The 13,338-nt window shown below is 38.9% G+C and overlaps 1 protein-coding gene across 1 annotated transcript; it reads left to right on the top strand.

The window, feature by feature from the left end:
- The first annotated feature begins 4,033 nt into the window (after positions 1-4,033).
- Positions 4,034-13,117, top strand: atp6v0e1 (ATPase H+ transporting V0 subunit e1). Its single transcript, XM_028812698.2, has 4 exons — positions 4,034-4,287; positions 6,605-6,652; positions 10,428-10,555; positions 12,665-13,117. The coding sequence occupies exons 1-3, from the start codon at positions 4,184-4,186 to the stop codon at positions 10,519-10,521; spliced, it is 246 nt and encodes an 81-aa protein (XP_028668531.1). The 5' UTR covers positions 4,034-4,183; the 3' UTR covers positions 10,522-10,555; positions 12,665-13,117.
- The last annotated feature ends 221 nt before the right edge of the window (positions 13,118-13,338 follow it).

The following is a 13,338-nucleotide window of genomic DNA, read 5'->3' as shown; positions in this document are numbered from 1 at the left end:
ATGAAGACGAGCTTCAAATCAAAAGCTCTGTCCCATTTGAATTGTGTTTCCTGTTTATGCCCAGCACTGATTTTTTCAGAAGCATTTATTTAACAATAGTTTAGCACAAAATGCCTGCGTTTTGTACTTTGTAAACACATAACTGGATAACTGACATGTGGGTTATGAGACATGAGTAATGTGAGATTTCTTTTTTTCACTGTGGTTTTTGATAATCTTTGCTGTGGTCTAGAGCTGGTCACCATAGAGCTCAATTCTGTCATAAATTGTTTTATTTCGCACTCGATGAAAAGTTGAGATTAAAATTGTGTCTCGGTCATCACTGCAAAACACACGGGGTAAGAAACATTTAAAAAATATCATTTTTGGGCTGAGTACTCCCGTATTTATTATTTAAATTTACTTTAAGACTATCTGTTTCTATATTTTTGCTCACCTAAAAGATTGGGTGGTCTGTTACAAAAGGTGTCATCTTCTATATTTTTGAACACCTCTAGATGTTAATACCAGGAAATAAAAGCTGAAATTCTGAACTCTCATCCCAATTTCATCTTTTTATCTCAAACCTAAATGTCTTCTGTGTATAGGTCAGGGCAGGTCAGGTTGGGAAGCATGCACTGGTACAGTACGTTGCCACACCCATCACACAACAAAACAACAGCACGGGATCCCGGTTGGCAACCCACAACGGGAAGACACGTGGTCCAGCCCCACCCTCCAGGAATGATCATCAATCTGCCGCAGCAGATGTTATGTGGGCGTCCCCCTGATCTGGTCCAACCACTCGGGTCATCAGCAACAGCAAACCCAGACACTGAGATTCCTCGCTCAGTCTCTCGAGAGCCCCAATCAGAGCCTCCTTCTGCCTCCGCTCTTCACGGCACTCACAGTACCGGTGTACAAGCCAGTGTTCTGTTGATTTGTGCTGCCTTGTCGAAATAAGCTACACATGCAAATATTTACACGTTTCAAAGTGAAAACGTCAAACAGAATATAACATTTTTATGCTATTACTCACCATCAGCCGAATTTTTTTTTGTAAGGTTGCAAATACCAATCATCTTCGACTTCCAGCCACAAGAATGCTGGACAAAAAAAAGATTGAAATGGGAAAGGCATTGGATTGGAGCATTGAATACGTTTGCACATAATAGCTTAAACGACAAATAATAATTTTAGAAGGTTCAATTTTAATTAATTTTATTTATTGATTTAAGAAACCTATCGACTGTTTTAGAATGAATGTATACTACGCATGCACAGAAGCACATTTCGCTAGGTTGCGTGGTTTGACAGAACACCGACTATGATATTCAGAAACTTAGGGGAGATCCCACGAAGTCTGTGGATGTCCTACATGGCAGCTCGATCAACTGGGTCGAACGCTTTATGAAAATGTGTACAGTGTACAGCAAAAACAAATGAAATGGCCTTGTCATTCCAATATTGTATACTGTAAGTGTATATTATTTTTGAGCTCAACGCAAAGGCTATGATACAGTGCATCCGGAAAGTATTCATAGCGCATCACTTTTTCCACATTTTGTTCTGTTACAGCCTTATTCCAAAATGGATTAAATTCTTTTTTTTCCTCAGAATTCTACACACAACACCCCATAATGACAACATGAAAAAAGTTTACTTGAGATTTTTACAGATTTATTAAAAATAAAAAAATTGAGAAAGCACATGTACATAAGTATTTACAGCCTTTGCCATGAAGCTCCAAATTGGGCTCAGGTGCATCCTGTTTCCCCTGATCATCCTTGAGATGTTTCTGCAGCTTAATTGGAGTCCACCTGTGGTAAATTCAGTTGACTGGACATGATTTGGAAAGGCACACACCTGTCTATATAAGGTTCCACAGTTGACAGTTCATGTCAGAGCACAAACCAAGCATGAAGTCAAAGGAATTGTCTGTCTGTAGATAGATAGATAGATAGATAGATAGATAGATAGATAGATAGATAGATAGATAGATAGATAGATAGATAGATAGATAGATAGATACTTTATTAATCCCAATGGGAAATTCACATTCTTCAGCAGCAGCATACTGATACAATAAATAATATTAAATTAAAGAATGATAATAATGCAGGTGAAAAACAGACAATAACTATGTATAATGTTGAATGTTAACGTTTACCCCCCCGGGTGGAATTAAAGAGTCGCATAGTTTGGGGGAGAAACGATCTCCTCAATCTGTCAGTGGAGCAGGACAGTGACAGCAGTCTGTCGCTGAAGCTGCTCTTCTGTCTGGAGATGATACTATTAAGTGGATGCAGTGGATTCTCCATAATTGATAGGAGCCTGCTGAGCGCCCTTCGCTCTGCCACAGATGTTAAACTGTCCAGCTCCATGCCAACAATAGAGCCTGCCTTCCTCACTAGTTTGTCCAGACGTGAGGCGTCTTTCCTCTTAATGCTGCCTCCCCAGCACACCACTGCGTAGAAGAGGGCGCTCGCCACAACTGTCTGATAGAACATCTGCAGCATCTTATTGCAGATGTTGAAGGACACCAGCCTTCTAAGGTAGTATAACCGGTATGTAGACCTCGGAGACAGGATTGTCTCGAGGCACAAATCTGGGGAAGGTTACAGAAACATTTCTGCTGCTTTTGAAGGTCCCAATGAGCACAGCGGCCTACATCATCCGTAAGTGGAAGAAGTTCGAAACCACCAGGACTCTTCCTAGAGTTGGCTGGCCATCTAAACTGAGCGATCGGGGGAGAAGGGCCTTAGTCAGGGAGGTGACTAAGAACCTGATGGTCACTCTGTCAGAGCTCCAGAGGTCCTCTGTGGAGAGAGGAGAACCTTCCAGAAGGACAACCATCTCTGCAGCAATCCACCAATCAGGCCTGTATGGTAGAGTGCCCAGACGGAAGCCACTCCTTAGTAAAAGGCACATGGCAGCCCGCCTGGAGTTTGCCAAAAGGCACCTGAAGGACTCTCAGACCATGAGAAAGAAAATTCTCTGGTCTGATGAGACAAAGATTGAACTCTTTGGTGTGAATGCCAGGCGTCACGTTTGGAGGAAACCAGGCACCGCTCATCACCAGGCCAATACCATCCTTACAGTGAAGCATGGTGGTGGCAGCATCATGCTATGGGGATGTTTTTCAGCGGCAGGAACTGGGAGACTAGTCAGGATAAAGGGAAAGATGACTGCAGCAATTTACAGAGATATCCTGGATGAAAACCTGCTCCAGAGCGCTCTTGACCTCAGACTGGGGCGACGGTTCATCTTTCAGCAGAACAACGACCCTAAGCACACAGCCAAGATATCAAAGGAGTGGCTTCAGGACAACTCTGTGAATGTCCTTGAGTGGCCCAGTCAGAGCCCAGACTTGAATCCGATTGAACATCTCTGGAGAGATCTTAAAATGGCTGTGCACCGACGCTTCCCATCCAACCTGATGGAGCTTGAGAGGTGCTGCAAAGAGGAATGGGCAAAACTGGCCAGGATAGGTGTGCCAAGCTTGTGGCATCATATTCAACAAGACTTGAGGCTGTAATTGCTGCCAAAGGTGCATCGACAAAGTATTGAGCAAAGGCTGTGAATACTTACGTACATTGGATTTCTCAGTTTTTTTATTTTTAATAAATTTGCAAAAACCTCAAATAAACTTTTTTCACGCTGTCATTATGGGGTGTTGTGTGTAGAATTCTGAGGAAAAAAATGAATTTAATCCATTTTGGAATAAGGCTGTAACATAACAAAATGTGGAAAAAGTGATGCGATGTGAATACTTTCCGGATGCACTGTAAATATCCAGTTCAGTTAAAGGAAGAAATCAACGTCTGAAACAGTCTCTAAAATCTAGCAAGCAAAAAGTTAACCCAAGACCGTGACTGGAAAACACTGCTGTATTCTTATTTCAGTGCATTAAAATGGAATCATCTGGCATACGTTCCTTCTCCTCATTCTTTGATGCTGTGTGCAGAAAATGAGTGAATAAAGTCAGTTACCAAAAAAAAAACTGCCCAAGTTAAGAATCTGCGCATGAGCAATCCCGCCCTTCGCGTTCACGTGACGACTGCTCTCACTCTGCTGTTGTAGTCTGGGGAGGGTCGGAGTTTCTTTCTAGTTTTTGTAGTGTCTGTATACCCACAGGAAAGGCGATCGCGGCGACTTTGTGTTTGTTCTTGCAAAGAAAAAGTGAGAAGAGTCGACTCGAGAAATGGCGTACTCGGGTTTGACGGTGCCTATTATCGTTATGTCTGTGTTTTGGGGGGTCGTTGGTGGAGTCGTCCCCTGGTTTATTCCCAAGGGACCTAACCGAGGGTAAGTTAGTTTATTGTTACTATGTTATTGTATACGTGTCACAGTTTTTAAGGAATACGGATTTGAATTTATTCATAGGTAGTTAATGGCCCCGTTTCACGTTAAAAGTTCTAAACTTTACTTGTCTCGAGCGATTTTGAAATTGAAGTTTGACAGTTTCTGCTTTTTTGACCCCACTACGGTGGACAGGGAAGTGTCATCCTGTCACGAGGGCTTTGCACAGTAAAACTTGATGAACAGTGGGAAACGTTTTAGAAAGGTAGTCGCCGCGAAAGGCGCTTTTGATTGAGCCATGTGCATATTGCGCACAGTTTTGTGTGTTTATTTAACATAGACATTTGAAAGTAATTTAACCTCTTAGTCCCCTCTTGCAGAGTTACGTTTAGTTAGGCGACTCCTTAAACCAAATCGACTTGCAGCTCGGGAGTGTCTAGCACAAAGCTTTTTATACTGTATCTGTAAAGCTCGGCGAATAGAAGTGAATTCAGGCCACTGTGTGACTGTGAGTCAGCAGGGAGGACTAAACGGGCAGCCTTGTGTGCCTTCTTGAACTACGTGACGCCGTCGGCCATGGTGCGGTGTAAGCACATCAGCCTTTAGGAGAATGTGTCCCAGTTCCCTCTGATAAAGTAACAACCAGAAGCTACTTTCAAAATACGTTTTCTTATATCGATGTTATATTGTACTAAATTAAGAAGATGCTGTCAAAACAATAATAGGTGTAATTGAGATGTGGATTTTTTCCAGTTTACTTTCACACAGTTTTTGCCATTCACTGGCATATAGCAGTGTGTATATTGACATGTACAATAATTTCTAAGTACGTAAAACCATATAAAACACCATTGAAGAGAAAATATGTGAAAGAACATTTTTAAAATTCTTATTCTGTAGCAGTGGGAGAATTTGAACCATCAGTCGTGAGGTTTAGAATAAAGTGCCTTTGCCACAATGTGACACAGGTACAGAGGGACCATTTAAGGATCAGTACGTATCAGTGATGCTGCCTGTTGTTCCTGTGTCGGTTTCTAAAAACTTGCTTTGGTTGTTGACAGCTCAGATGAATGAAGTGTTTGTTGTTAGACCTGTGTGATCCAATGGTGTAGTGAGAGTGTGTTGGAAACGACTAGGGGATGTCTATATTCAGAAGGAATTAACCTTCACAGAGGTCAGGGTCTTAGAATCTGAATGGGTGTTGTTCAGCACCTCAGTACTGGAGCCAGCTGCAAAAAGCTGCTTTTTTCCGTCCCTCCTTTTCTTTGAACATCTTGCATACCTTTTCATGCTGTCGCTGCTTGATATTAGAAGCTAACATTGAGATGGACTAAAGCTGAAGGTGAATATCTGTCTTGGAAAAACAATTTTAATATAGTTTCTGGAACAACAGAACCCCAATCCGTCAAACTCCAGTTCCTGCTCCAAAGGAGAAGCAAGTTTAGGAAACTGGTGGCTGTATAGTATTGAATTGAATTTCCTATAGTGAAACACTTGGTGATTGACTTGTGTCCTACTCTGAGCTCTTTGTGACTGGAGAACCAAGCAGATATAACAAAGAAAGGTCACTTTTCTTTAACCTGGACACTCTGCTCCTGAAATATAGATTTTTTCTTATAACCGAGGATTGTCAGTGCTTTGTATTATGTGTTTCAATCCACAACACCACCACTGTAAATGCATTTAGATTTAAAGTTACAAAATTTGAATGGTTTTATCAGACTGTTACCAGAATCTTTATTTTTAAGCACTTCAGCTTCCTCAAAGTGTTTCTCTTTCCATTAGTCAGGCTGATCAGTTCCTTATGCTGTGTGGTGTGAATGTTCCATTAGGCACTTGGGTGTCATCTTACCAGTCTGCAGTACTTCAATGTGGGCATTGGCAGTGGACTTAGGCTCATTTGAGAAGGGTTCTTTTGGCTGTAATTTGTATAACTTTGTAGCTCGGAACATGAAAGGACTCTATCAATCCGGACAGGGAACTATTGCCTGCCACCTTACCTTGGATTCTGGAAAAAATGCCAATTCATTGGACTGGTGATTAGGGAAGGGGAGAATGTGCCTTGATGTGTAAAAGGACATTGACCCATTTTCATAATAAGAGATTGAGTCCCTCTGTGATGATAATGAGGAGCTCTAACTGAAGGTTTTGTTAAAAAATGGTGAGCACTTCTTTCTTTTGTGGACAAAAATGTCTGTGTTTTCCACAGAAATATTTTATGTGTAGTACTTTTTCAAGACACATCCAGTCTGAACTAGGAATTCATCACAGCCCAGTGAATGTATTCTCATTTTAATGCCTGGCCTTTCCCCTTTATTTTCAGGGTTATCAACACTATGCTGGTGACTTGCGCAGTTTGCTGTTATTTGTTGTAAGTATAAACATCCAGCCAGTCCTGTTCTCTGTGTTTTGGGTATTGATCAGGTTTGTGCAGCCTGAGGCCAGTTTATACCGTTTGTCATCACTTTGCCTTCTATTCAGTGGACAGCAACACTGGTGACCTTTACAGTTGCTTTAGCTCATTCCAAAAAATGCTCCCATTTTGTTGAATAATCTGCTGTAGTTAATGATCTAACAACAGGGAAAGCAGATGCAGTGAGATCTCTGTAATTCAAAGCACATGTTCCTACAAAAGTTCCAGTAATAAAAATCTTTGCTTATTTCATTTAGATACTGGTACATATTTGTTTCTGTTATTCATACAGCATTAAGAGTAGAATGGCTGAGTACTTGCTGCATTTAGGATACAGTGTTTTGCATGATGCTGGTTCAAATTCCATTACTGCCAATTTAATGAAAGACCTTTGTCATCTTCAGTCTTTCTTTATTGAACACATCATTATTTAGAATTTGAGTATACTTAATTTGTATGATGTCAGTGTGAACTTATGCTCTGGGCATTGGACGTTTTTATTTATATATCCAAAAAAAAAAAAAAGATCTTTGCTCCAGTTGTATATGTATGCATTCACCATGTATTGTAACCTTGTAAGTTGTCTTGAGTAAAAACAACACCCTATAAAAAAAAAACACACAACACAATTGTATTAATGTTTTAGTGAATATGTACAGATTGCCCACTGCGGTGGGTTTTTCTTTTTTCTTTTCTCGTACTTAACTAAGAATTTGATAGATTCTCCCTTTTATCCAGTACACTAGGCTATAGGTCCTCCTAAACTTGTATTGACAATGTGTGCTCAGAAGAGTATGTGAACAGATAACTTTAATAATTTAAAATACATTTAGCCTTATTGTGAATCTTTAGTATTGGTGATTTTGGTTTTACAAATAATAATAATAGAAATTTTCTGGAACTTTTTGTTTAAACCTGTTATTAAATTAGGTCAATTTTTTAATTGATGGTGTTTTAAATAGTGTAGCTATCTTATGTAAAGGGAATACATATTTCTTTTGTTTTAAAGTTATTTTAGCAAAATTAACTGGCCAATTTGGAATCAAAAGTTAACATGTCTTACACATCTTTGGAGGTAGTGGGGGTGACCAGAGTGCCTAGTGGAAAACCCACTTTGACATGAGTGGAGCATGCAAATAGATAACATGAGGTTTAACCCAGGGATAATAGATCTGAGAGTTGGCAATGCTATCCACTATGCCACCATTCTGCTTCTAAATTAGGTTATCAGTTTACAATTAATAAAACTACTGCTATTTACTTTTTAAGTTATGACTAAAATAAAGACTGAGTACTGTTTGTGTGGAGTCAGCACAAGGTGTCTACGTGAGTTTTCTCATTGTGTCTGAGTTTGTTTGATACAGAGACCAGGCCTCATTGGTACTTGGCCTATAAATGAATGTTTTTATGAAAACCGAGGTTCTTAAATATTGATTTATTTAGTTATTTATTTTCACTTTACTCACAAGCTTTGTTTTATCCTTGAAAGTTAGAGTGGCCTAGTTTAGCCCAGATAATGTTGGACTTGCTTACTGTATACTGGTGTTCCTAGATATAAACAATTGGTTTTTTAGTCAGTATTCTGGGTGTAGCCCTGAAAGAGAAAAAATAGCAGCAATTTTTACAAGTAAAGCATATGTAAGTCTCAAAAATGTGAAATGGACCATGTTGAATAATTTTCATAGAAAATTAACAACAAAGTAAAATCCAAAAATTTGACATTTGCTATCAAAATCCCGATATTTATGAAGCTATTTTCACAGAGGTTAATCTACATCTAATCTGTGACTGGTTGCTCCTGACCTCATGACTAAAATGTAACCTGTGTCTGTTGACGAGTCTTACATTTGGTCCTGAAATGCATAACTTTAAGAAGGGTACCACAGGAATGCTGATCTTTATTTAAGATTTCATGGGAAATAGTCAGTCTTGTGGTAATTTTTGGAAAGCAGTACAGCATGTCAGTTGAAACCTGCCATTTGCACTGCAAGAACCATGCTTGTATATTAAGTGCTGAATCAGATCCATTCACTTAGAGTATGCTATGGAAGGGTTCTGTTTCCTCTCCTGTTCATTTTTCATGGAAAGGATAAGAAGGCACAGCCACGGACTGGAAAGCGCCCAGTTTTAGAGCTAGATGATTACGTCTCAGCCATTTGCAGATGATGATGTCCTCTTCTCTTTGTTACACTGTGTTCTTCTGCACACACACACACACACACACACACGTACAGCTGAATGTAATGCAGTTGGGATGAGAATGTTTATCTCCAAATCTGACAATACTGGCATATTCACTGTAGTTAATAGATGAGCAGTTTCCCCAAGTGGAGGAGCTCAGTTATGGTTGGGTGTTGTTGATGAGTAAGAGTAGAAACCACCTTGAGACTAACTGATGAATCAGTGCAGCAGTGATAGTTTTGTGGATATTGTACTGGACAATGTTGGGGAGTCAGGAGCTAATCCTTGAATAATGGATTCCCTCACCCATCCTCACCTTTGGTCTTGAGTTCTGGGTAGTGAATTAAATAATAACATTGTGAATACAAGAAGCTAAAATGAGATTCTTGCGCCAGGTTGCAGAGCCCATAGTCCATGAGAAGGTGAGGACCTTGGCAGTACAGGACGACCTCTGAGTAGAATCAGTGGTTCTCCAGATTGAAGGGAGGCAGTTGAAGTGGTTTAGGTATTCTTACAGGAAGGCAGACCCAGGACACACTGGAAGGGTTATATCTCTGAGCTGCCTTTACAGTGTCTGGGAATTCCACAGAAGATTTTTGGAAGACATTAAACAGGATAGGGTAGGTAGAGGTAGCCCAGCAACTTTCAATATAAAAGAGAGCAGTGTTGTCATGGGATGTCAGAACTCAAATACAGTATAGTTTTTTTTAACCAAAAATGATTACCATGTATCTGAATGAACTGTATTGGAGGCACTAGTATTCTAAGCCTTAGAATCTAAGGTAAGAGTTAACACTCAAGAGGTCCTTTTGCTAACTACATTGAATGCCACATGGGGGAGTTGTGAGACAGAAGAAGCAGCAAACATGGTATAAGTGAAATTGTCAGTTTATTATTTTTTGGTATTTTTTTTTTTTACTTGAGCATAAAATATCCTTTTTGTATTGCTTTGTTTCCCCTACAATAGTGTCTTTATTGATTGCTATTCAGTGGCCTTTGGTTTAATTGAAGATGTATATGTGCTTTTATGTGATATCTTTTAATGTGATTTAAATGAAAATGCTACTCTAGCATCTTCAGTTCCAAATTTTGCTGGAAGTCATGCATTGGTCTAATTCTTGCAGAGCAGATTCACGTCAGTTAATTATTTTACTTATTTATTTTTATTTATTGATTTTGTGCATTGGTAGTTTTCTTGGTGTTTTCTCTTGATAACAGGAAAGATAAAACCAGATGAAACCACCTTCTATAGCACAGGCCTCGATGGCATTATCTGTGCTAAAATAGCATAACTACAGATCCAGGCCTACAATACGAGCCTTGGCTTGTGCTGTAAAGCAAATCACTCTTGCATTATGTAGGAGTAAAGGGTAGTACCATTTGATTGTACTAGCACTGTGATACAGCAGCAGCAGCATCCATACTGGTTCTGAATTGTCTACAGTTTAGCAAAGGCTTGCAGCAGTTTTTACTGAGATGCTCATTTGGAAGATATTGTGTAAAGGGTACACTTCGAAAATGTCACTTTCTTGTTTCACTCTTTGTATTGCAGCTGGCTAATTGCAATCCTGTCCCAGCTTAACCCACTCTTTGGACCACAGCTAAAAAATGAAACTGTCTGGTACCTTTATTACCATTGGTCTTAAGTGGCTTGGCATTCAGACTATGGTCAGTAATCAGGTAATATAAATGCTGAATCTTCTTTTCTATCTAACATAATCACAGCAGTCAGTGTCTGTTCAGTAACACAGGTCTCGTGCAGTGGTTAAACTACTGAAATATTGACCACGACTAGAGTTTCAACTCCAGTCAGTGTATTACTATCAATTACCTGGAGAAATACACTATTGTGATCTGTTGTTTATAGTAAATACTGTGCTGTCAAGACCTTAAGGTAGTGTGGTTGACTTGCACCAATGAAAGGCTGAGTCTTTTTTCGTACCCTTGAACAAACTGTCCATGCCCAGCACTTCATTGAACTTAAGTGTACAATACTTATTTTGTACAATATTTCAATTAACACCTTCCCTTTAAGAGGGCCTATGCACCTCATTTTATCATTTTGATCCCCTCTGTAGAACAAATCATGAGCCCCAAAGTGGAGAGCTTGTTTCTGACCCATACTGTAATTGACTCTTCACCCTTATGGTGTTTATGCTTTTCTGTCCGCTAACAGCTGCCTATGTGAGATGGGTTACCTCAAAAACAGCAGACTTGGGCTTCATACCATCTCAGTATGCTGATCTTACAACAGTAGAACATAAATGCTGGACTGTTCTAACATTTTACATCAGCAAGGTCATAATTTTTCATAGTTTAACTGTTGCTTAATACTGTATAATTTCATGATTTGTGCATTTTCTCACTCCTGCCAGTCTGTCTACAGAAGAACCCAAAATCCTTGCATATGTTTTTATTATTGTTATTTATATTTAATGACTTAAAAGTGCATACATTTATTCCTATGAAAACTTTACATTTAAGGAGTGTATTCTAACAAATATGTTACTTTGATAACCACCAAACGTCCAAGTCATTTCAAAGATGCACATGTGTAAAAGATTTGATTAATTGAGTATATTAAAGGAAATTAAAATTATTCAGCGTCTCTTGGAATGCCAAGAATGTCAGGTTGATCTTCAAAAGGTGTCCATTTACAAACTGACCAGTGGCATAAGCAGGTCGCTGATCAGAGAAGACATAGGAGGAAGATAGCACAGTAACTACACAGTTTGTTTGACTGAAATGGTGGATGTTTACATTGTGTCATCAGTAAGTTAGGGTCCCTGCAAATCAAGCATGGCCTTAAGAATGCCACACCACATGCAAGTTAATAAAGAACAGGACAAGTAAATTCTGTTTTGAACTTGCAGAAAACTAAATGGGGAAACTTAAAATACGTGACAAGATGTACTGGTATTAAAGTATTTGACTATCAGTGAAATTGGAATGACTGCATTCATCAAAGTGAATGAAAGTGGTTATGTATACAAGTGTGCCCTATGATGGACAGAAGTCCTGTAGAAGCCTGGACATGCCTTTTATTAAGGGCTGTTGGAATAAGCACTGCCTTGTCACAGCACTACTGGATAGGTGGGTTAGAAGCTGGATTAGAGCAGAAACAGGAGTTTGGATTTCAGCGTTGATCGTGAATTGGATTAACTGGGTACTGAAACCGGGTAGATGTTCCCATACCTTTGGAGAGTTCTTACCAAGGAGCTTCACATTTTAATAAATTGCTTCTGTTGAAGTATTTTGATTATTTGAAGTGTGGAGAACTTCGTTCAAGTTATAAATATCTAACATTTTGATCATAATGCCTCAAGTTGTAAATAAAGTCCAATGACATTGTATGCTTTCTATGCTGTTAGGTCAAGTTTCATGTTGCATAGGCTCTGATACAACATAATGTCACCCTTTTAGTCACGGTTTTTTATCAGTTTTGTTTGCCATCTTAACCATAAAACATGAACGCATTTTTCCTCCGTTTCAGTTTTGTAAGTGTTGTCAGCCATGTTCCATTTCTCAGAGTAGCAGAATGGTGACTTTCTTTTCTCGGAATAGTGATTACAACCAGAACATATTTATTAGAGAGCTCAAGGCCTTCCAGTAATGTAATTTTTTACATTGTATGCATTGGCGGTGGGCTGCTAAATAATATAAATATCATAGTTGGGGTTAACATTGACATACCATAAAGCTGAGCTGATAGAGCTGTTAGATCTTCAGGTCTGTATCTGATTGGCTTGTTGTTTGCTTATGTTAACTTTTTTTTCTTGTCTCCCTTAGCCTTTACACAATGACGCCTTTCCAAGGACTTCCACCATTAAGTCTTTCTTCAGAAACATTCCAGATGAAGCAAACTTTTTACTTACCGCTGCCTTCTGCTGCTGCTTTCTGACCACATTAAATATTTAAGAGTGCCCTTTATAAAGTTTGTTTGCTTTAAATCTAATTTTAGGAGGAGAAGGAAGAAAAAAAATGCAGATATAAAGCGTTACTTGGCCCGGAGTTTGCCTGGTTTTTTTTTTTTTTTGTTTGTTTTTTTTTAAATTCAATATTCCCGTTTAAATGATTTATGAAACAGTTTAACACAGTGCTGTATAAAGGTACAGAGGAACTGGCAGAATCAATGAAGCTTAATGTTAAAATATTTATTTGTTAATTTGGATTATACTGTACTTGAAAAATTCACATTGCCATGATTTCTGTTTCTTGAAATAAATGCAATCTTGTGTTTCACATTGGTATTTTAAATTACGTTCATTAATTCATAAAGTCCCATTTGAGGCTCCCTCTCCCATTTTATTTTTGGTACGGTATTGTTCCAGATGATCTGCAACAGGGAGTGTTTATTTGCCTGCAAGGACATAAGTTAACTAACACTTTTTCACAATTGTTTTATACTCCATTAATTGTGCTGTGAATTTCCACTTGTGGTCTAGATCAGTGGTGGGCAATGT

Source organism: Erpetoichthys calabaricus, chromosome 11 (assembly GCF_900747795.2).
Source record: "Erpetoichthys calabaricus chromosome 11, fErpCal1.3, whole genome shotgun sequence".
Lineage (NCBI taxonomy): Eukaryota > Metazoa > Chordata > Cladistia > Polypteriformes > Polypteridae > Erpetoichthys > Erpetoichthys calabaricus.
This window is presented reverse-complemented; position numbering and strand designations above follow the sequence as displayed.

Coding starts and splice junctions, on each gene's coding strand:
- atp6v0e1 (XM_028812698.2), top strand. CDS start 4,184: ATGGCGTACTCGGGTTTGACGGTGCCTATTATCGTTATGTCTGTGTTT. Junction 4,288..6,604: donor CCCAAGGGACCTAACCGAGG/GTAAGTTAGTTT, acceptor CTTTATTTTCAG/GGTTATCAACACTATGCTGG. Junction 6,653..10,427: donor GCAGTTTGCTGTTATTTGTT/GTAAGTATAAAC, acceptor TTTGTATTGCAG/CTGGCTAATTGCAATCCTGT.